General features: G+C 44.5%; 1 protein-coding gene across 1 annotated transcript in view; it reads right to left on the bottom strand.

The window, feature by feature from the left end:
- Nucleotides 1–24,900, bottom strand: part of NUAK1 (NUAK family kinase 1) — a 72,545-nt gene that overhangs the window by 20,603 nt on the left and 27,042 nt on the right. Inside the window, exons 2-3 of the mRNA XM_004473291.5 lie at nt 19,017–19,137; nt 1,327–1,478 (exon numbers count right to left, since the gene is read on the bottom strand). Coding sequence (XP_004473348.1) covers nt 1,327–1,478; nt 19,017–19,137 — 273 coding nt within the window. The remainder of the gene's footprint in view (nt 1–1,326; nt 1,479–19,016; nt 19,138–24,900) is intronic.

Genomic DNA, 24,900 nt, shown 5'->3' on the forward strand with positions numbered 1-24,900 from the left:
TTTGGCTTACATTTTTGCATTCCTGGTTTCCAAAAAGGCCTGTTCATACAGAACCCAAATGTCACACACTTCAAATAATGAGAATATGGCCTACAGTGCTTGACAATGATACCTGATGATAAAATACGTATTACATAATCTGAATCCTCAGTACCTTTTGAGTCATCACAGAACAGTCAAATGATGTTCACATAGGTTAAGGGTTTTGAATAATACATAATCTTGTAATTACTGGAAATTATTATGGAGCCACTCTCAACCAGAATCTAACTATCAGAATGCCCCAAGTTGTAATCATTTGTATGAAGAAGTTGACTCTATTTTGGAAGCCAGGTTGGATTCAAGATACTACTGTCCTCAAGACAAATGACTTGGGGAAAAGTCTGAATGAGATGAAAATAATGGCTAAAATGATTACTAACAATAATGACAATTTTTATGGCTTGGAATTATCTGTGCATTTCATTTCTATCTCCAGAGACCAGGGTAGCTACGCTGTGGCTATATTATGAGCATACCCCATAAAGTGCGTTGCAGTAAAATGTATGTGTATGTAGATAAACTACGCATATGGCACCTATGCAAGGAAAAGTACAGAGTATACAAAGGCTCAGACCCATTGATTCTGTAATTCCCTTTCTGAAACCTCTTAAGTAAATGATTCAAATGAGAGGAAAAGATTTATGTATAAGGATGTTGATTGCTATTTCTAATAACCAGAAATGGGAAACAGCCTAAATATCCAACAATCACAATACAATAACATAATCTGTAAAGAAAATTTTTAATAGCACAGGAAAATTTTAGATTCAAATATAAAGTGAAAAGAGCAAGACATAAACTAGAAATAAATGCAATGTCTTACTCTGGAATTGGATTCCAGGACAGAAAAGGATCATTTGTGGAAAAACTTGTGTAATCCAAGTAAAATCTGAAGCCTCATTAACAGTAATATACCAAGGTTGGTGTCTTACTTTTGAAAAATGTACCATAGTAATGTAAAATGGTAACATTAGAGGAAACAGAGGAATTGGTAGGTATATGGGAGCTCTCTGTAGTTTCTAAAATCATTCAAAATAAAAAGTTTAAATTAAAAATCAATGAGAGAAAGAGGAGGAGGAAGACAGGAAGGAAAGACGCAAAAACGTCAATAGTGGGGTATCCCTAGATTCTGAAATTATGGGTGAAGGCAACAGTCTTCTTTCTATTTTATAAATTGTCTCCATATACTACAATGGACAGATACCACCTTTATGATACGAACAGATCGATGTTGTGCCATGAAAACCCTCTGCAGTCAAGGCTGCTGGCCAGGCCCGCCCCTACCTTGTGACAATAGTGCACGGCAGAGACGATCTGTCTGAAGAAGTGTCTGGTCTCCCTCTCACTGAGGCGTCTCCGCTCACTGATGTAATCGTACAGCTCCCCTTTGCTCGCGTACTCCATGATGATCACAATCTTATCTTTGTTCTCAAACACTGTGGGGAGAAACAGCAATAAACAAACCCCCAGTTTACCCAACCAGCTCACTTGTGACCACAGCGCGCGCGCACGGATGCCGGCGATGTCCCCAAGCGGGGAGCAGGCAGCTACCGGCCGGGATACAAGCCAGGCCCGTCAACATCAGGAGGGGCTGGACAAGCTTTCCAGCTGCCTGGGCAGCGATGCCAATATTTTCGTGATGGACACACCTTCGTGACATGAAGGGAAACGAGGCTCTCTATTCTGAGGACCCCCTCCTGTCACCAGGAGCATTTCTCACAACCCCTTCCCACCAGAAGAAACTTGACAACTTTGTAACCATTTGATGGGGGCCAGGTCCTCCGGCCAGCAAAGCCATTCTGACCCCAAAATGAGGGTGACGGGTCTTGTCATATCTTTGCTCGTAACTTTTGAGCCTGCCCATCTCACTCCAAATAAGACCCGAGGTTCCTGACATGCATGGTCCACAGAGTCCTAAATGTCCTCAGATGCCTCTTAGCACAATTGTCCGTCTAGTCTGTGTCTTTATTTATTCTGTGTCCTGCACTAGAATGTAAATGAAGGGCTTGGTCCATCCCCAGCACCAAAAACAGTACATGGCATAAAATTAGGGCTCAATTAATAGTTATTAAATGAGGGAACTCAAAACTGAATAAGTATACTTTGGACAGTAATAGTAAATAATTGTATAGTAACTACTATGCATCAGGCTCATGGAAGGTTTTGTTTTGTCTTGTTTTTTGTTTCTTTTAAGGAGGAACCAGGGAATAAACCCAGGACCTCATACATGGGAAGCAGGCAGTCAACCACTGAGCTACATCCACTCCCCAACGAGAGACCATTTTTTCATTCGTTTGTTTATTTGCTTTTAGGAGGTAAGAGGGATCAAACCTGGGACCTTGTACATGGAAAGCAGGTGCTCAACTACTTGAGCTATATCTGCTCCCCTTGTATAAGATTTTGAGTACCTTACATGTATGAACTTATTTAAACTCTAAGACAAACAATGAGGGAAATATTCCTAATTTTACCATTTGACAGATGAGAAAACTGAAGGGTGAGGAAGTTAAGAAACTTGCACAGTCTGCAATCGGATTCAAATCTAGGCAACTTGGCTCCAGAGACAAATATTTAACTACTACTAGACAACCTCTTCAAGAGCTGGCCGAAATCAGCTTATCTTTAGCTTCATGTGTGGATGGGGCCAGTATCATGCCAGGATGCCCTCACTGCAATCACCTCCAGCTGGTTTCTCTGCCTCCAGCCTCAGAGTCTCCATATCTGACACTTTCACAGAAGTCATTTTCTAAAATGCTTGCAACTTTTAAGTGGTTCACTCTCCCCAATCCTGATACTCTCTAGCACTGATGTTCAAACTCTTCTCTGCTAAGTCCTTTGGGTTCCAGACAGATGCCCAGGAGCCGATGCCTGGGGGTGGAGGGAGAGAGGGCCCAGGTAAGGCTCTAGGCCCTCAGTGCCACCTCCACCAAAGCCATTAAATTTTTACACTTTGGGCTTCACATAAGATGTCCTTTGAGCAAAGACCATATAAAGAACGGTTTTGGAATCCACCATCCCCAAAGGGACACAGTACAAGAACCTTTTGCAGGGTACCAAAGACCCTGCCTGAAGGACCCCTGCATAGCCCCTGCATCTCATCAGCTTCACCTTCCCCCTTAGGCCTTCTCTGCCCGTCAGTGTTTGCAGTTTCTCATAATCACACACACACACAGACACACAAACACACACATATGCACACACACTGCTGTTTCCCAGCTCTGTGCCCTTCACACCTGCTCTTCCTTCTGACTTTACCCCTTCTGTCTTACCTGCCAGGGAAACTCCAACTCATTAGTCAAGACTGCACTTCAAAGCCTTCCTCATTGCCTCCTGTCTGCCTCTCACTATACTAATGGATACCAACATCAGAACACCTTCAAACTGTGTGGTATTTATTTGTTGGTTTATACATCCACTTCTTTTCCCTACCTGCAAGCTCAAGGAGAAAGCACTAAGAACTTTAGTTTTGGAATTAGACACACCTAATTAGGGGTCTGGGATCTGCCTCTTACTTGCTGTATAACTGGGGAAGTTGCTTGCCCTCTCTGTGCCTCAGTTTGGTCAACTATGAAATGCAAACAACATTTGTCACTACTTTCTAGAACTGTTGGGAGAAGTTTCTGATATCAGGTGTATTAAATGCTTAGTACAAGGCCTAAACTTACAGCCCACAGTCAATCGGAGTAACTATTACTGTAGGTATCAAAATTACTGGACCCTCAGAGGCCTAGCACCAAGCCAGACACACTAGATGAGGAACTGAGTGTGTAAATGGAACCTGCCCCAGGCCCGGGTCCCCTATCTGCCCACATCTTGTCACTGGCTGCTAGAAGCTCAGACCTCTCCAGCTCCTTGCTGGATTCTTCAAGTCCAGCCAAACCTCTCTGATAAAATAAGGGGGAAGGAGGAGGGTGGGGAGAGGGAGAGAACAGCCAGATAAAATTGGCTGCTCGGCATCTGCTGGCCTCGGTGTATCCCGCAGCTTCAGCTCCTGCCAGGGATTTCAGCCTGCGTGCACTTTTCATTAAGAATAAACTTTAGAAACTGGAAGAGCTGCCTCTGGGATGGCTCAGGTTCCAAAAATGATAAGACGCATGTGCCCTGGAGAAGGCAGAGAGTTTTCTAATTTTAAAAGGGGGTGGGAGAGGAAGGAGGAAAAAGAGAAAGCACTTAGACAGTTAAATAAAAGGAGCCTCACAAACCAAGGTGTCTGGTGCATCCTTATAGGAGACCCAAACTGCTGGTCAAGTCGATGACTATTAGAAGGTGTGGGTCATTTGCCTAAGGCAGACAAAAGAGACAGGATTCTAACCTTCCAACTGGCTCATCTGGCACCAGGGTTGCAGTTCAATTCAGCAGAGTTCAATATGTCAACACAGCTGCCATGCTTAAATTGTACTGGTCCCACCTCTACCATAAATCCCGAATGTGTCCTTTTGTCTCACCTCCCCAGCTACCCCTCGCCCAGGCTCTCGGGCCTGGGCCACTACAGAATCCTCCTCAGTGAGGTCCCAGTTTTCACTCCTGCCTGCCCCCCAACTACTGTGTTTGGAGGGAGGTGGGGAATTCCAAATGCACAGTCCATGGAGCACGAGTCTTGCAAGACATGTCAGAGAAAAAGGGGTTCCACGGTCGAAAGCAGGGAAAGATTTGAAAAATGCTCATACTCCATCACCTGTCTTGGAAAGTCTTATTTCTTTAACTCAGAGATTTGCAGGTTTGGCCATTTCAATGCTCCTACTAACATCCAGAGGAACAAATGTTCCCAGGAACCAGTTTGGGAAACACTGGATGAATGAAACGATATCTAAGTGATAAAAATCACCCCTCACTGTTACAGGCAGAGTTGGTAGACAGCAGGTCAGAGCACCATCCAAGTGGTCAGGCCTGGCTCCGGGACACCACCCCCACCCACCACCCTCACCCCTGCCCTAGGAAACTGCCCAAGTCTTGAAGTCAAGGCCATGATTTTATCCCTAGATTAGCTAAATCCAAACAACAGCTCTGGACTTGGGGCTCCCACAATTCATGAAGGAGGGCTTGTGATGTTATACATGAAGCCTCTTGAGTTCTTTCCTAATAATAGCAGCATTTATTGAAGGCCTACTATGTGCTAGGCACTGGGCTAATAAGCATTTTGCAAGAATCATCTCATTTAATCCACATGACTATGATCTTGTTTCTAAGGATGTCCTCATTTTACAGATAAGAGTACAGTGAGGTTAAGTAACGATGAGCAGCTGGAGAGTAAGTATAAGACAGAACTAGAATGGGAGCACAGACTCTGTGCTCTTCGTCACTAGAGTCTTATTCACATATCTTAACCTCCCAAAACCTCAGTCTCCTTCTCAGTCAAATGAGGCCAATAACAACATGCCCACCTGGTTGCCGGGAGGGGATTCAGGGAGCTCAGGGGTCTCGCGTGCAGCTCGATGTCTCGGTAAGGGCACAACAAATGGAAGCTATTCTCATGACTTCATCTGCCTTTTTAGGCAGCTCTGGCAAAACAAAAACCCACTACTTCCCTCTCTTAAACATTTTGTAGCTGCTACAGAATCACAGGATTTTCGCTCAGGAAGGGAACTTAGAGATCATCTATTATTTTTCCAGAATAGTCTAGGATTTCTAATGTATCACCATAAGTTCTTGGGAATTCGTCCCGAAGTACTGAAGAAAAACCAGCTTCCGCACCCTCGGCCCAGCCTTCTTGCCTGCGTAAGGTCACTGTCAGGGAGGTGATAGGAACACTCGCAGCCATTCTTCTGGCCAAAAGGGCCACTTCCCTTGGGCACTTTTATGGCTGGTTATTTATAAGCCCAGAAATCTTGTCTGTGTTTATGTTATTAGTCACTAAGCAAAAGCTTATTTTCCAGCAGTTGGGAAGGGTTTCCTTTCTGAAAAAAATGAAAGCGTGTGCCTCTTGGCCAGACAATTTTACCCAGAAGCCCGATGGCTCCAGAATGGTAAGGAAAACTATGCCCCTTGACGCGCCAGGCCTACCAGGAAAATGCAAACCCTGAACAGGAATTTGGCTCAGCTTGAGTCAGCCCACAGTGCTGGGGGCGTGTCCATCTGGTACAGAGCTAGATTTTCGGTATAATGACAATTCTTATAAAGCACCTACCATGTGGCTGGCCCTGGGGATGCTGAATGAAGCTGGGAATATAATAAAAGACGGCCCAGGCAGAAGAGTGAGTAAGGACACAGGGGCAGAACCAGGAGGACTGCAGAGAGCTGGTGGGTGCCAGGGAATATAAACGGAAGGAAGAGGCAGGCTATGGATGAAACCCAGAAGCCTTGAGCGCCCGTAAGAGCTTTGGGCAAGTCAGACATGATGACACACTGCCAGGAACAATGAAAGAGATGGAAATGAGGAGCAGGGTATTATCCCCAATCCTGGACCCATGAAACAGTTCAAGGTTCACTTCTTCCTGGGAGCCTTCCCAGAGTGATCGCTCCTTCCTCAGATGGCTTCCAATAAGAAAGGTTAACTTCTATCGAGTAATTATTACATGCCGTGGATGATTACACTTAATCCTTATAACAACTCTATGCGGGAAGGACTAATACGATCCCTACCTCATAAACAGGACACCAGCACCCGATCGAAAAATAGATTACCAGCACCCCGCAAGCACCTCCACATCCCCGTTCTGTCTCTCACCACCTTCCCAAGGATAACCTACTATAAACCAATATCATAAATTCGTTTTGCCAGTTTTTAATTTTATAAAAATGGAATTATGCCGTATATGTTCATTTGTGTCTGGCTTCATCAGCTCAACATTATGTTTGTGAGAATATTCCGTGTACTTGAAGATTGTTCATTCTCATTGCTCTAGAGTCCTCCATCATGTGAAAGTACCATGGTTTACTTACCCATTCTACTGCCAATGGACATTTGGGTTGTTCCAGTTGGGAGGCATTATGAATAGTGCTGCTGTGAAACATTCTTATCCTTACTTTTGATGAGCATCTGTATGCTATGTACCAAATAAGGAGTTGATCACAAATTGGTGTTGACCCTAAAGCCACAACTCACCTCACCTGCTTCCCTCATTCATTTCCTCTCTTCGCATCACTCTCAATAAAGGCTGTGTTTCTTTAAATAGAACCAGTATCACTGTCTTTTCTGAAAATGTTTCATATTAGTTACCTGAAGGACTTATCTAAGCATTCTGCTTTGTAAAGGGAATGCAAAAGCAGCCTAAGACATATTCTTTGCCCTTGAGGAATTGCTATCCAGTTGGACACAACTAACACTTGCAAAATAATTCAAGTGCTAACCTGTATGGTCAGACTTTAAGTACTTAGATGATTAGCTAGAAAGATTGGTGAGGTGAGATTGGATGGACCTGAAAAGATTCCTAGAGAAAACAGGCATAGAAGTGAACCATCAAAAAGGAGTTGTATTTTGCTTTGGTTTTACCATTGTTTTGGCACATCCTAAAACATCCAAACTCTGAGTTTTCTTCCACTGTTCTGCAAAAAGGCCTCCTCCCCAGGCACCAACTTGAATTATTTTTCTTGTTTTCTGTTTATTTTCCATTTCAAGGGAGAGTGTGGATTGGTTGCTATAGCAACAAGTTACTTCTCCAAATTAATTCTGAATTTCATCAGATGTTCAGTTTGACAGTCCAATCCTGCCTTCTGATTGTCTGGCTTTCACAACCTCACTAATTACCCAATTCCTAATGATTCCCTCCTGCTGCCCTGGAGGTTAATAGCACAACTTGCATAACTTGAGAAAATGCCTATTATAAAAACAATGCTCTAGCTTGAGCAAAACACTGATGAGTGAGGAGACCTTGGGATTTTAACCACCCACCGGCCAGTTTTGGAGCCATTCAGGAGAAAAGTGGGCTTAGGGGGAATCCATTTACAGGAGGCTTTTTGAAGAGTTGGTAATAAAAACGGGAGGATGTCTTTCTGTGGAACACGGCCCTCTGGTTCACATGTAACTTTGAGGGCAGAAGGTTTCGTTTGTTGGTTTTAAGCAAAGAGGCCAACAGCTTAGGAGTGGACCCGTCAGAATTCTCTCCATGCCTTTGCTTTCCATCAGGTCCATCTCCTAAATTAGTTCCAGGATGTTGCCATTCCTTCCACCCTCCTGCCTCCCCATGTGGGCGCATTTTATTAAATTTCCCAACGGCCCCACACAGAAGTACCTTACCACCCCTAAGCAGTGGTCTGTTATTAAAGGTCAGTAGGATCCTCACAGAAAGTGAGCTTATTTTTCATTTCATAAATGGAATATCCTTTCTTTTTAAAAGACTTGTGACCTAATTAGATCATTTGGTCAATACAAGACTCATTCTTTATAAGTTTCCTCCCAAAAACTAAATTCCAAACACTTCATGGGCTTATGACTTCATAAACTGGTCCTCTGATCCCTTGAGTCTAAAAGCCCATTACAGTGAGGGTGAGAAAATTAAATTGGACTGGCAGCTCTCCTTCCGTCCATGAGTTGTTCAGAGTTAAAACAATGTGCACTCTGGTTTGGACAATGAAAGGTTTTTTAGTTCACTGCTTGTTGTTTTTTCTTAAACCAATTCTTTCTAGATCTTGGTTGGCATGCCCAAGAAGAACCAAAGCCAACCAGACCACCCACTGCCAACAGTGGACTCCATGCCAGGCAGAAGAAATAGCAAGAAAATATAAATGCTACCTGCAGAAGACAGGATGTAGAAGGCTTGCCAAGAACCATTCATTTCATGTGCTGAGGTGGAAATGGGCCCCATTAGCCATCACCACCTACTCATCCTTTGTGCCCCACAGTCTTGCTGATCATTCGACTGCTCTGTCTCAGCTTTTCTGTCACTCACACAATCTTGAATCTAAAAAGGCTCTTACAACTGGTTGGAACCTTTCAGAACAACCCCAGGCTAATGCTAAGACTCTTGTACTTAACCTGGTAAATTCATCAAAAAAGCATGCTCCCTCCAATTCAGGCAGTGAGGTGGGGAGAAATCCCTCAGTGAAGACAGCTATAGTCTTCCTCTCTCAAAATACACACCCCCCCCCCCCCCCCACCGATCCTCAGAGGGATTTGCTATAGGAGCTCATCTCGCGCTCACCACATACTCAGGGTAGAAAATCCAGGCCTGTGGTTATGAGACTTCTGGTTCAAGCCACAGCTTGACCCATCACATATGGCTCAGCCACTCTGTGAAGTATGTTGTCACTCTAAATTCCAGTCTGTCTCAATGGGCAATATAGTGGAGTAGTTAAGAGGCTGACTCCTGGAGCCAAGCTGCCTGGGTTCAAATCCAGGCTCTGCCACTTACCAGTTGGGTGTCCTTGGCAAACTAGCTAACCTTTCTGTGCCTCTGTTTCATCATTTGTAAAATGAAGCTTCATTATTATATCTTCACTATGAAGATATAAGAAACTATCCTTCATTATCAGAATAGTACCTGGCACACAGCAATGATCCAACAAGTGCCAGCTGTTACTGGGCACCAAGTCTTAGCTTAAGAAAGGAGAACAAGTAAAGACATGCCTGGATCAAGTCCAGGATTATAGAAATGAAAATTTGTCTATTATTGGCAGAATCTGCACCTGAGATCACATTTGTACCCTTGAGGTATGTTTGTGTGATTGTTGGAGAGGGGGCTGTAGAAGAAAGGAAAGAAAGAAAGAAAGAAAGAGAGAGAGAAAGAGAGAGAGAGAGAGAAACTAATACTCAAAGACATCAAAGGCCTCAGACAGTCACCCGCAGCAAGCAGCAAGCCTAGCTCTCCTAACTGCTCGATGCCCTACATAGCTGTGGCCGATTCTTCTTTCCCCAGTGGTGTTTCAAACCTCAGAGGTCATCTCAAAGCCATAGTTACCAGATGAACCTGCTGCCAGAAGCATGGGGTGTGGGGAGAAATGCAAGTGTTCTAAATCAAAGGAACCCAGACTCTGCAGGCTAGAAGTCACCATTCATCTAATGCAAACCCCCTTTCAATATCTAAATGATTAATGTAGAGGCCTCTCACTCATGTTCTTCAAGACTTCCTAAATACATGCTGTTGATTGCCTAGGCAAATTAGAGTCATCCCAATTAATTTCAAATGGCAACATATTAAATTGCAATAGTTTCATTTTTCTTCTTTAAAAATTAGCTCAACTTGATAACTGTACTTAAGATGGTTACATAAGTGAATATCCCTGTTCTCAGGAAATACACATGCAAGTATTAAGTTTTCAAACAACAGGTGTGCAACTAAAATCAAATGTTCAGGAAATATAGATAGATGGATGGATAGGATGGATGGATGGATAGATAGATAGATAGAGGTGAAAAAGACTGATTATAGAGATAGAGAGATGGCAAATGTGGCAAAACATTAAAAGATGGTGGACCTGAGTACCTCAGGAGGTGGGGGTAAGCTGGAGTTCTCTGTATGGGGTTTGTATTATTTTTACAACTGTCCCATAAATTTGAAATTATTTCAAAATAAGTTTTTAAAAAGAAGACTGTAAGCCTCATCTTTGGTTCATCCTGTGAAGGTAAATTCCTCAATGTTGTAGGTATAGAGGCTGCAGAGAAAGCACTGTTGATATTAAGAAATAACTTAGCCAATAAAATGCAGTTTCAAAGGGAAAAAAAATAGCTTCAAGTGCAAGTGGTATTATTTAAGGCACTAGCAAATACTGAATTCCAGGAAACCCAAGGGTGAGGCAGGACAGCCAGGGAGTAGCATTAGTTTTCAGTTGTTTTATTTCTAATCTCCAGCCTTTAGAAAAATGGCTTGGGTGTAATTAAATGAAAACAATGAAAATAATACACTTGAAGGTCAACTAGCTAACTTAATAGGAAACTCATTAAAAAAACGTGGCCAGCAGATCCACAGCTGCAGGGCTCTTTCATATGACTACAAGTGAAGAAACTCTGATGCTGTGTTATTAATAGGGGCGAGCCTTTCCTTTGGATCCAGTCTGCAGGGACTTCATGTGGAACAAGTGCATCTGGGCAGCAAAGGGAGGGCATTAAACCGCTCACCAGTTCTCTATGGGTCCAAAAGAGTAAACACAAGCATTATACACCACTTTGCCAAGTTCAACAAACTGTTTCATGGGGCTCTGAGTCTTGATGAGGGCAGCAATCAAATGGCTAACTAAGTAAATCCAAGCCCAAAAGTATCACCCAGGATGCACTGGTGACTGCTGCTGGACACATGTTGGTTTCTAGAATTCACTGATGACAAACGATCAGACTGACACAAGTTTCTAGGGCAGGGCTCATTTCCTCTTCTTTGCAGATCTGAGTGTGATCAATTAAGTCGGAATTTCTAGGGATGAGACCCAGGCATCAAGGTTTTTTTACAAACTCCCCACGAGATCCTAATGTGCTTCCAGCATCGAGACTCCTGGATCTAGACAATCTGTCCTTCTTTCCACCATCTCCCAGAAGAAGTTTCTCTCATTGGTCCCTAAACATCCACATCAGGAATAATTGCTACCATTTACTGAGCATCTACCCAGCACTGTGCTTAGCAAATTTATTACCTCATTTAATCCTCTCACCCTTATCTATAAAGTAGCTAGCTGTTGGCTCCATTTTACAGATAAAGAAACTAAGCCTCAAGGAGATGAAGTCACTGACCTAAGGTCCCACAGTAGCAACTGGGAGAATTAGTATTCAAAGCTAAGTCCATTATAATCAGCAGCCCCTTTTGGTCTATAAATTATATAGTCAACCTGTTAGAAGAGTTGCCTGGAATATAATAAGTGCTCAATAAATTTTTATAAAATGAATGATGAATGAATGAATAGGAACAGTGGGTGATATTAATGACTGACTGACCTTGTTAGATCAATTCAGCTATCCCCCTGTCTTCAAAAGGGCCCAAATCAGGACCTGCTACCAAGTCTGCCTGAGAATCCTGGATTAGGTCATTTGAACCAGAGAAGAAAAATGTAAACTGCTTCTACTGTAGGTATCTTCAAATAATTGGTGCTAGAAATGGGGCCTCTGCTTCATTTTCCAACCCCCTAAGGAGGCTTTCTCTTTACGTGGTTCCCACGCCTGAGGGGCTTGTTACTACTCAGGTGGCCGGGCACCTCCACCTTTGGATTCAGTAGGTCTGGGTTGGCGTCCAGGTGGAGCTGATTCCGCTGAAGCTCGCTGCTCATCAAATGCATTATTAGCCAGTTTGTCAGGGTTCCACAATCCTTGTTCAAGGACAAGAATGCATTTTTCAGGGGCAGGGAGTGGGTCAGCAACAGCTTCCAACTCCAGGACCTCTGCTGGATTCTATGGAAATGTCTTGCCAAAAGTCCTACTGTCCCTTGCCACAAAAAGCAGGGGGCGGTGGGGAGGGAGAGGCAGGAAGGTAGAAGGCTTGCAGTACACAGTACTGGCATTTCCACAGAGTCCATCTCTTGATTTCCCATCTGGCTGGATTTCTAGAGCAGTCATTTCATCAAGAAGCAAGGATGCCCTTCCAGAAGCATCTATCAGAATCTCAGGAGGCACAGGTAGCTTGAAAAATCATATGATAATGTAGATTTCTATGAAGATAGGGAACCTTGAACTGATAGTCAACTCATCCAAAGTGTCTTGATGGTAGGGATTCAGAGTATTCAAGAATACGGACTCTTTTACATGTGTCATGGGCAGCAGGTAAGAAAGGGTTAACGGCTTGAGAGTCACCCACTTATCAAAAGGAGGCATTCTGGTCTGTTTTGTTTTGTCTTTACGTTTGAGAAACTCTTCCAAAGGTGAGAGATCACAGCTGGCAAAAGCCTCCAATTAGGCTTCCCACTTGGTCCTGGAGAGCAGGATCATACTTAACCCAAGACTGGAGCGCTGAGAGGGCTTGCCAGTTCTGTGCATACCACGATGCCAAGGACCAACCAACCTCGAGCTGTAATCTTGCATGGCCAGGAAGAGAGATTTCCAGGAAAGAAAACCAAGGGCATAAAAGTGAAGGCCCAGGCCCCATCTCCCCCACCTCTGCGCTTTCAATTGCAGGAATTTTACCAGATGGGATGCTGAGATTCCCTAAAGTGTTGTGCAGCAAGATGTTTCGCAGACTGGGTCTCCTAGGCTTTCAAAGGGGAAATGGGAGCGAGACAACTTGCCTTTGATGTTTGAACTCGGGTCCTGAAATCAGAACCTCAGGCAAAAACAGTTTTATCTCTTCCATCCTAGGCAACCAAGTTGAAAGCTCTAGCGGGCACTTCCTTTTCAGATGTTCTTTCCATATTGTCAATTACCTCCCTGCTGAGAGAATGGAATTCCTTTGACTGGAAACCCGGTTCCTTCTCATCTCAGTGATGGTGCCAACGATTTTGTCCTTTCTTTTCTCTTTTGATTAGATTAGGTCGCCCTTAGCATCACTCACTACAAGGTGTGTTTCTATCCTCTTTTATTTACTTAGCATTAGAAACCAGTTATGGTTTGTGTTTACACAGAGTTGACAAATTTGAGGGTTAATCACTTTCACACGGGAGCCAACAGGAGAGTAACCCCAGGGTCTGTTTGAGAAAGACATTAGAGAGGGATTGTTTTTGAGATTTCGTGAACACCAGAGTGGATCAGTGAAGAGCCAGAGTTTATGGACCTGTGGGCATTGTAGATTACACATAAACAACTTACATTTCCATGGTGTTCTGCAGCATGCAAAATAATGATCTGTGTAGTTTACCAGATTTGGGCCATATACTTTTTCTGAGATGTTGGCAAAAATATTTTCTAAACCACCAAGAAAGCTGGGATTTAATGCTCTCACATATAGAAGGCAGCATCCTCTGGGAAGGCTACAAATTCTCCTTCTCACAGGATCAAGGACTATGCTTGCCTCCAGTTAGGGGTCCCCGCAGGCCACCCAATAACCCAGCTTAGGAGCACCTGCTTCAGAGTGTCACTGCCTGGGTCCGACTCTCAGAACCACTAATTACTAGTCAGTGTGGCCTCAGAAAATGTACATAGCCTCTAAGCCGAACTCTCCTTCCCATAAAAATAGGATGTTAGCAGTACATACTTCACAGACATGAGGAATAAAGGAAATGACACAGTCACACCTCCTGGCATGTGGTAATAAACAAGAACTCCCGCTATTATTAGTATTTTTTAAAAATGTAAACCAAAAAGTACTACTTACCTCCTCAAAACCAGTGGCTTCCAGTCACTCCCAGTGTAAAATCCACACTCCTTCCTTTAGCCAAGGGCTAAAGACTGGCCCTCTCTAACCTCCCCTCTCCTGCCACTCTCCTTCTCATGCATCCCTCAGCCTCACACCAGCACAAGCTTCCACCAACACAAGCTCCTTCCCTCCTCTGAGCTTTTGCACCTGCTGTCCCCATTGCCTGCCCCCCCCCCAGCTCTTCCCAGGGCACATGCCTCACTTCACTTGGGCCTCAGCTCAAAAGCCACTTGGGCAGTGGTCACCCTATCAGCTCACCGCCTGTCTCCTCTTGCCCATGTCTGGCTCTATAGAGCAGGGGGCCGCTTTTGTTTGCCATTGTACACCCAGTGCTAGGACAAGACCTGGTAGGTAGTAGATTGCTTAGTTAATATTTTTTAAAATGAATAAATGACTTTTTTCTGGAAATAGTACCAGTTAGTCCAAGATGGTGTCTTCCTTCACCAAAGCTCAATGTTCCTTAACATACTTCAAGGTTAAGCATATTATTTACTGCTTTGTTACGTAGCTGCTGCCAAGTGTTTGTGTTTTTTTTTAAATCATAAAAGTCTGTGCTGAAGAAGAAAATATAAAATTCTTTAATAGGTCCTATTCAGGTGGGTAATGTCCAAAAAACCACTTAGGTGCCTAGGCATTGATTATTCACTAATCAAATTAATGCAATTTCTGGACTCAGCTAAGATTACTGAAGGGCCTATCAAACAACCAATCAGCTTCCAGAGAGAAGCATCCCCTTTTTCTCTGTGCATGGCAGAGAGATCAGCCTATTAAGTCACAGGCTCAGACCCTGCCACAACAAAGCAGCAACATCAGGGTAGAGAAGTCCAAGCACCGGAGAGTGCTGAGGGGCAGGAGATGGGCTGCGGAGAACAGAAAAATAAGAAACAAGATGAGAAATAAAGGGCTGAGGCCTGGTACAGGGAAAAACCAATGAGGCTGGGAGACCTGCCTGCCAGGGACACCAGTGAGCTCTGATACCAATAAGTCCTTCACCTTCTAGAGCCTCAGTTTCCACAACTGCAAAATGGGAACACCTACCCAGCCTACCCCAAAGGTTTACTGTGGGAATCAAATGAGGCTAGATGTGCTAGACGGCTTTGTAAATTCTAAAGGGTTCCACAGAAGACACGGGACTTCTCATTTTACTCTCAGAGCCAGGCCCTGGGGCCCTAGGCAGTGAGGCAAGACAAAATCCTGGGACCTGAGGGTTGTGAAGTCACAGTTAGAGGTATAAAAGCTGGAATAGAGCCTTGGAGATCTCCCACTTCTAAGCCCCCGGGAAGGGAGGGGAGCTGCCTCCCCCACAGTTATTTAGTGGATATGGGAGAAACAGAGCTTGTGTGGGAGAAAAAAGGGAACAGCACAGAAACTGGATTTCTCTAAGAAATTAAAAGAAGAAAAGGCCACTTTTAAGTCCCTAGGAGTTTTCTGCATTAAAAACAATACATTTTATTTGAATGGCATCCTGCAGCCACAAAACACGTTGGTTTTTTTTAACCTACTTGAAGTCAGGAATCCCTTTGAGAATCTGATGAAAGTTATATGCTATCTCCCCAGAAAAAATTATCCCATGCACATAACACTAAGATATTATACACCAGCACTGTCCAACAGAATTTTCTGCAGTGGTGGAAATATTCTATATCAACGCTGTCCAATACGGTAGCCATTAGCCATATGTGGCTATTGAGCACTTGAAATATGATTAAGTGCAATGGGGAACTAAATTTTTAATTTTTAATTTTAATTAATTTTAATTTAAAGTCACATGTGGCTAGTGGCTTCTGTTTTGAGAAACACAGTTAAATACCATTCCAATGGGTTTTAAAGACCCCTGCAGTTTACCCATAAATATCCTTACCTAGGGACCCCAAGTTAAGAACCACTTGTGATGATTATGTATTCTCAAAATAATGATCTTTTTTGAGCTTACCAGGTAATATGTGTCATCTTGTTTAATCCTACTGACAGCCCTATGAGAGAGGTTGTATTGTTATCCCCATTCTATAGGTTTGGTAATTGAGGCACTGAGAGTCCCACCAGCTTGCCCAACGTCTCATGACCAGGCCATGATGGCAGATCTGAGACGGAAACCCAAAGCTGTCTGATATTAGAAAGCAGGCTCTTCCCTGACTCCCTGAAACCCATTCTAAGGGCTTTGAATCGCAGTCCAACCTCCCTCCGGAGGCCTTGATAGAACTTTTATTCATTCTGGCAGCCATCTTTAAAGTTATAAGCAAGGGCTTCTCTTCTTAGAGCTCCAGCAGTGGCTTCCAACTGAGGCAGACTTGATCTTGGTAACAGAACATCCCTCCACTAAGATTCCTGCCCCACATTTGACGTGGGTGACTCCCAAGGTCGGAGAGGGCATGGAGGCAGTGAAGAAATCAAGCTTTTCCAGTCAGTCATCGGTTACCACACATTGCCTCCCAAATAAAGAATCTGTAAACTCTGTGCTGGGAGAAAAGTCTCTGCCTTCCTGATGGAGAAGTCTCCTGCTCCAGTCCAAGAAATCCCAAAATACAAAAGTGCTCAGACTATACTACCCATACCAGTCCACACCACAGAGGTCAAGCAAACTGTATCATCCTTTACCATGGCCTTCTAGTTTCCATGGTAACCAGAGCTTTAAATACCCTCAGAATTTACTAAATCTCACTCTCACCCTGCTTCTTGTAGCTCTACTCACTTCTAACTTCTAGAAATTCTCCTCATTTACCAGGTATATTCAGATTTGTTTTATCAGCCTGGAATTCTACTTTCGCCATTTCCTCCCCCAAAACACTCCTTCAAGGCCCAGTCCAGATATCATACAACTCCATGAAAACTTCTGACCCCCAGGCCTTCATTTCCCAGAATAGATTTCTTACTTAACGCTTTTTCCATCCTGCCTTGTCATGCTTCTTGAGTATGGGATCCATATCAGATTCACCTTTATATTTTTAATCACATGTAACACATGCTTTATGGGAAGCAGAAACTCAGTAGACTAATGGTTCTCAAATTTGTTAACAGACAGATTTCTGGGCCTACCCTCAGAGTCTCTGATTCATTAGACGCAGGATGAGGCCCAAGAGTTTGAATTTCTAATAATCCCAAGTGATGTTGTGCTGCTAGCTCAGGGAACACAATTTGGAATCTTTGCAAGAGATGTTCATGGAATGAATAAATGATTGGATGAATGAAATTTTTCCCTTAAAATATAATCCCCAAAAACTCCAAAAATGAGCTTTTAAAAAATTGGGATACAAGATAAGATGTTACTAACATTTACCTCTAGATAAGAAGCAAAAATAGAACCTACAGAAAGAAGAATGGCAAAGAGGAACAAGGAACCAGATAAAGGAAAACTAAAAATATCAGAAAAAATTTAGGGTTACCATCTAGTATTCTCTTATCCTGCCTATCTTATGATCAGATCACAAGTTAAAAATAGGTTAATTTTTCTGACTCTACCAAACATTTAAAAAAAAAAAAAAAGCATTCTGGGGAAACACATTGACTCAGCAAGTCCAAGACTAGAAATTTATTCTAAGAAAATAATTAGAATTAACTGTAAAAATTATGCGCCAGGAGGGTCTTAAAGTTCTGTTTACAATAATCAGAAATTTGAAACAAATGTTTGGCAAGAGTAATTATTCAATAAATTATGGTATGTCCATAAATGGAATACTATAAAGTCTTTTAAAATACCTTTACAAGGAACATTTATTGACAGAGGAAGAGATGCATGATATAATAAATGAAAAAAGTTAAGTTATAAAACACATCAACACATGGAAATATTAAGGGTTAAAGGAGCACTGTATGTATACAGCCTCTTCTCAAAATGTTTAAAAAATAGATAATAGATAATAGAAAGAGAGAGAGACATAGGGAAGGAGGGAGAGGAGGAGAAAGGAAGACTAAATGTGGCAAAATGTTCAAGTTGATAAATCTGGGTATCTGGGTAGAGGGTATATTGGAGTTCCCTGTAATATTTTTTATGATTTTTTTCAGTTTTCCTGTAAGTTTAAAATTATTTCAAAATATATGTTTAATGATAAATCAAAAAGCATAAATAGTATGATCTGATTTTGGATAAAATCCACAGAAAGAGAAAGATAAAAATACAGACAGAGTTCTATCTATCAATCTGTTACTTCTGGGAGTCGGATCAGAAGTTATTTTTTTTATTTTAATATTTGTATTTCAACCATTCTGCAAGAAACACATATTGTTTGTGTATATTTTTTATAGAGTATAAAAATAAAATAGGCCATAAAGGACAAAAGCACGAGCACTTTGTAAGCTTCTCCAAACAACAACTACAACTTGGGCTCTATTTGCAAGGCATCTGCCATACCACCCAGTCCCTATTTCTTGGGGCTTCCTAGACCTGCTCAGAGCTCATTCCTAATTCAAAAGAGGCTAACACTGAAAAACTGGGACCACCTCCACCACCAGGGCCGTCAGCTTTGGGGAACAGCGGTTATAATGTTCCACCAGCACATGGTCACCCAGGGAACTGCCATTTTTCAGAAATCACGGCTGTCTCACATACTGGCTTTCAATAAGGCGGGTTGCTTAGCAACCATGGAAGATCTGGTAAGAGGGAGTAAGGCGTCTGCCCCCCAGAGATACTTCATGACCAAAGGGAGCTAGCTGCATTTGCCTGTGTCTCCCTGCATTCAAGGTAACCAAACGAGAGATAACATCCAACCAACTCTTTTTGCATCATGAGGAAAAATACTTGGCTTCTGCCCAGAAGGACAATTATCTACAAGTCTTGGGAAGCCCCATGGTCTGAGAAATGGTAACTGATACAGGAGTGGAAAAAAAGAACAAAACACTGACCTTCATAAATACTGATGATATGAGGATGGCTGAGGGATGACATGATCTCAATCTCTCGTCTGATGTGAACCATATCTTGTTCGTCCTTAATTTTGTCCTTACGAATGGATTTTATAGCAACCTATAAAGTCAGGAAATGAAATGTTACTCAAAGAACTAAACAGATGCAAATCAGCCATTGGGGGAGTTCGGAAAATAAATACAGATGTTATTTGTTGGCAGATCTGACAATAACCAAAACAAAGCTTCAAAATACCCCGTCATGTCTCTCATTTATAGCAAAAATACCCTTCTCCCGGCAACAGAAAACATCAGGTTTTAACAGCCTTTAAGGTCTAGAATTGTGGATTCTTTTTTTTTTTTTTTTTTTTTGCCATAAAGCAGAGGCTGCCTAACGTGGCCAGATTCATTTACGCTAGGACTCCGGATCCTTTGAAAATAGCATAAAAGGAGAGCTCAGTTTACAGAGTATCGATGATGAAACACGGTTAAGTGAAATGAGTACCACTCAGCGCCAGCAAACAGCTGCTGCAACAGCATAATTGCGTGGCCCATCTTGAGGCCAGTTCTGCCTTGAATATTGGGTTTGAAGACTCAGCTGAGGCTGTGTTTATGGAATCACTCAGAAGTCAGATCGTTCCTACATCCTTCCTCTTGCCCAAGATACCTTTTGTAACACATGGTATGACAAGAAGACTCAAGAGAGGGGAGCCAATGCAGCTCAGTGGTTGAGCTCCATTTTCCCACATACAAGGTCCTGGGTTCAACCCCTGGCCCTGGTACCTAAAAAAAAAAAAAAAAGACTCAAGAGAAAAATCAGGGAAAACAAAGGAAGTGGCAGCTGGATTCCCTGCCCTGCCCCAGTGGATTCCAAAAGATCTGTGCCAACGTCTGAAAATCTGAATTGCAGGGCACTGCCAGGGCCAATGCACAGAGCAATTACTCAAAAGAAACACATCAATAAAAATGCATTAAATGACACTGGGGAATCTGGGAATCTAAGAAGGAAAAACATGCTTGCCAATGGATATTCATCTTTGCTCATAAACAAGATGGTTGTTCATTCAAACCTCCTGGGCTCGAAGGGGGGCAGAAACCACTCGGGCAGCTGGGTGTCCAGGGGTACCAAGAAGCCCACCAGGCCATTTGCTGGGCTCCGAAAGCCTGCTCAGTTCCCTCCGAAACCAGCCCTCCTGTGGCCCCAGTGTTCTCCCGTACCACCTTTTGCCAGGTGACGGGCAGCTAAACTATCCCTCTGAATTACAAAGACAGGAAGTTCTCTGGTGCATCCTTGTTAGCAGCCACCCACCCTCCCACCTGGACTATCACGGGGTTACCCGGGGTCAGCCTTGGCAGGAATTTATTTGCATTTGGGAACATTTCCAACTTCCGACCTGAGCCAGGTCTCAACCAAGCCCTTAGTAGAAAGGGAAACAATTCTCAAATACAATCAGTGCATCTATGACTCAGCAAGAAAAGAGAAGCTGTTATTGCTGTTTTCGTTATTTGCTGACCTCCTTTAAAAAACCAGGTTAAGTCAACCACAGCTCCCTGTATTTCTCCTTTGCAGTCTTCTTCCCAGTTGTAATGAAGTAAGTATTTGTGCCATTGCTTTTCTCTGCACCAGCGGGGCTCTTATTCACAGCTTTATCTCTGGTGCTTCACGCGGCACTTGGCGCGTAGTAGGCCTGAGAAAACCTTTATTGTAGGCAAGCCAGGCAGGTGCCAGGTAGATAGAAAGGGGAGGAGAGAGGGAAGGAAGAGAAAGCGAGGGAGAAGAGAAGCAGCAATGGAACTGGGGTGAAAACCGAGGGATCACCCCCCCCCCCCCCCCCCGCCCCAAAGGAGACTTCCCAGACAGGCATGATGGTAAGATGACGCAGGATTGCTTTGCCATCCTGCACGGGGGATCCTGCAGCAGAGGAAATGATCTGAAGCAAGAGGGAGCCCTCCTGCAAATCCAGGGGCAGGCCCGGCCCTCTGTCCACCTGTGGATGGATTATTGGAGGCTGCACAGACAGCAACGAGCCTGCCAGCCGAGGCCAGGCTCAGCACTACCCCAGGCCTTCACAGCAGCCCCATTCAGCGCAGAGCAAGAAAAGCCTCCCTTCGCTTACGTCAAATGTAAAGATATGAGCGGAAGGCTTTATTTTATCTGAGTCGGGCCTGGGATCCTGGGAGGAAGCAGACAGTGAAGGCACACAGGCCAGGCAGACAAGTTGGATGTGGGTGGCTGTTGGACCAACTCCTACATTCCTTCATGAAATAAGATGGCCCAGGGTAGAAACCATCCCTTTGATTATGCAGCAGGCTGCACTTGGCCTCAAGGAGGCCCAAAGAAGGCCTATTGTCAAACTATAATAGGAATAAATTCTTTCACCATCCGGGGGTCAGGGGAGGGTGTTGACATTCTGGGGGGTAAGAAAATAAGCCCCCTTGTCAATTCCCCCCAACAGTGGAGCAACAGTCTCATGGTGCATTTGCCAGGGGGATGCTAACAGCCCAGTATGCAAAAGAAAGTGCTCACATTCTAATAAAACCCCACTAGGCACTGGGGAAACTAAAAGGGCTCAGTAAATGTTAAGAACCATCATCATTGTCTCTGCACAAAAGCTTCCCTCTTCCTACAATGAATCTGCCATTGAAAATATAAAAGAAGACCCATTCAGCCCACCTATCTCAAAGAGCCTATGGAAGTCAGGAGAAGACCAAGGCCAGAAATCACTTAGAACTGTGCAACTGCCACAGTTTAGAGGGAAGACATTTAGTTCCATTCCCAGGAGCAGAAGGATGACCCAGCCAAGGTCAGATAGCCAGGTAATGGCAACACAAGAAAGCAATAACAACGAAAGTAATAATAGCCAGCAATCCTTAGGGCTTACTGTACACTATACAGCACAGGCAAGTGCTGTTCTTTGCATGCCTCTAGATCAGTCAAGCTTCAGCTCCAACCCCACCCCCTTCGGGAAACCGTCCCCGACCCCCTAACTGATCCTGCCACCCTTGACACCACCATCATCTCTTCACACCTTTCTCATTTTGTCTTCTTCCAAGCCTTCTGCATCCTTGGAAATCATCTTGCATCTTTGCTGCATATTCAGCCTAAGGGCCAAATCCAGCCCATATCCTGTGTATAGAGTCCAGGAGATCTAAGAATGATTGTTCACATTTTTAAAAGGTTGTTTCAGAAGGAGAAGGGTAATAACTGGAACAGTGCTGCTCCACCAAGTTGTTGTGAGGATAAACTGAGTCAGGGCACAGAGAGGCCCTTAGGGACACAGGGTGGAATCCTGGCTAAGACCACTAACCAGCTGTGTGACCCTGGGCAGGTGACAGAGCCTATCTGTGAAGCAGGGAAATAATGGTGCCTTAGAATGTACCGGGCCCACGGTAATGATAACCTGCTCAGTAAACATCAGCCATTTTTAACCTGGAGTGATGCCCATGAATGGACTTCCCCTCCCCTCCTCCCTCCCTCCCTCTTTCCCTCCCTTCCTCTCTCCTTCCTTCTTCAGAGCATACCTGAATTTCCTCCTGCTTCCTCATGGGCAGCAAGGAATGCAGACTTCATTTGCTCCCAAAGTGCATCAAAGGCAAGCGCCTCTTCATCCTGTATCCCTAAACTGCACCTCCTCTGAATGCCAGAAGTGGCCTCCGTTACCACGGGCCCTGAGTGCCCTGAGATGACAGCATGAAAAGCTTGAACCCCGAAAGGACCGTCGTCCCCAGGACCATCTCCCCCATCGCCTCCTTATTGCTGCCCATCAGACGCAACAGGGGGATTAGAACATTCCTCTGAGAATCAAGTCAGCTTCAAGATAATCACCGCAGCCTTCATGAAGTGTGACTGTTCATTCACTCATTCGCTCGGGCGGTAAGTATTTTTTGAGCTCCCACCACGTACCCAGCACAGGGCTGAGGTGACACAAGAGGGAGCTGCCATATTCCACCCCAGCCCTCGAGGTAGGGGGAACGGGCAGTGACAAAAAAATGACATCGATAATGACAAAATTACCCTCACGGCCAAGAGCTACCAAAGAAACGTCTGGAGACGCCCTGCTTCACCCCCTCTCCAGTGTTGCTCCATTTCCACATCTACAAAGAAAGACAGGCCCAGCAGGAAGAGATTACCCAACGTCTGAAATCACATACCCTCCACGAAAATATCCAGTTTGTTCCTGCCTTAAGTGAGAGAGATTTCCCTCCCCCTTCCAAACAACTCAGGTGTTTGAGCCCGACAGGCAGCGCAGCCCCTTTCATAAATGTCCCCAAGTCTAGACGGCACCACATGCCTTATAAAACGGTCCACTTTTAACCAAGGCCACCCTATGAGTTAATGCTTAACCCATCGATGCCAAGTGCACCTGCGGCGCTGCCTAGTGAAGAGGCAACCTCGGCCCAGCCAGCTCCCACCCCGTGTGAAATGCAGGGCCCCGCCTCCTCTGCACAGGCAGGATTTCCTTTTTTGAGTAAGCCCCAGTAGCACCTGCTCTGCAGCCGTTGGCTGTATCTTCCGCATTGGCTGCCGTGAGCCCTAAGAGCTGGGTGACCTCAGCAGGGCAATGGGAAAGCCTTGGGCTTTTACTGCCTAGGGGACCTCAGGGCAACCACCCAACCTGACGGGTCTCAGTTTCCTCATCCATAAAATGGGGTTAGCAATGCCTACCTCTTGGAGTTGTTATGAGGAATGGAAATAATGTATGTAAACTGCCAGGCACCTAGCAGGGGTTCACGGCATGACGGTGATTCTACATGAGATCTGTCAGAGATCTGTCCTAGGACCCGTGCTTAAGGAGAGACGAGCACTCAGCAAATCATAAAGTCATGGCACAGGCCTCGCCCCTCCCCACCCCCACATGCGTATCTTTCCTCCTGCCCCTCGACATGCGCCCTGGGGCAGGAGGGGTGGGCCGGCCATCCTCCTGGCCTGCTTTGGGGAGTGGGTCAGACTGTGGGCCACTTGGAAGTATTTGAGGCCTTAACCAAGAAAATCACAGCCCCCTACCCTCAAGGGGTCTGGCGCTCATCAATGGAGAGCCTACAGGGAGTATTCTAGAACAGTGTCTCTCAAATAGGAGTCACTGGGCATCTCGGTAAAATGCAGGTCTGGAGTGGGGCCCTGGATTCTGCATTTCTAGCAAGCTCCCAGGTGATGTAGGTGACACTGGTCCAGGGACCACAGTTGGAGTGGCAAGGTCTCGGAGACGTCTTTGGCCCTGAGATGTTAACATCTTTAATCAGCGGGCATCACAATAATAACAATAACATTTATTATGTGTTAGCCATGTACCAGTGCACATTATCTCATTTAATCTTAACTTCAACCCCATTTTACAGATGAGGAAACTGAGGCATGAAGAGGCTAACGACTGCCCAAGGTTACACAGCTCATAAAGATGGAGTCAGGCCTAAAAGGCAGGCAGGCTAATCCCAGAGGCTGCTGATTCTCCAGGTCATGGATAAGGTTGGGATGACAGAATCAGGTTTTAGAGGATCTCTCTTATTTTTTAAAGATTTATTTATTTCTCTCCCTTCCCCGAGTTGTCTGTTCTCTGTGTCCATTTGCCATTTCGTCTTTGTCCCCTTCTGTTGTTGTCAGAGGCACGGGAATCTGTGTTTCTTTTTGTTGCGTCATCTTGTTGTGTCAGCTCTCCGTGTGTGCGGGGCCATTCCTGGGCAGGCTGAGCTTTCTTTCGCACTGGGCGGCTCTCCCTATGGGGCGCACTCCTTGCGCGTGGGGCTCCCCCATGCAGGGGACACCCCTGCGTGGCACAGCACTCCTTGCGCACATCAGCACTGCGCGTGGACCAGCTCCACACGGGTCAAGGAGGCCCGGGGTTTGAACCGCGTACCTCCCATGTGGTAGATGGATGCCCTAACCACT

Source organism: Dasypus novemcinctus, chromosome 12 (assembly GCF_030445035.2).
Source record: "Dasypus novemcinctus isolate mDasNov1 chromosome 12, mDasNov1.1.hap2, whole genome shotgun sequence".
NCBI lineage: Eukaryota > Metazoa > Chordata > Mammalia > Cingulata > Dasypodidae > Dasypus > Dasypus novemcinctus.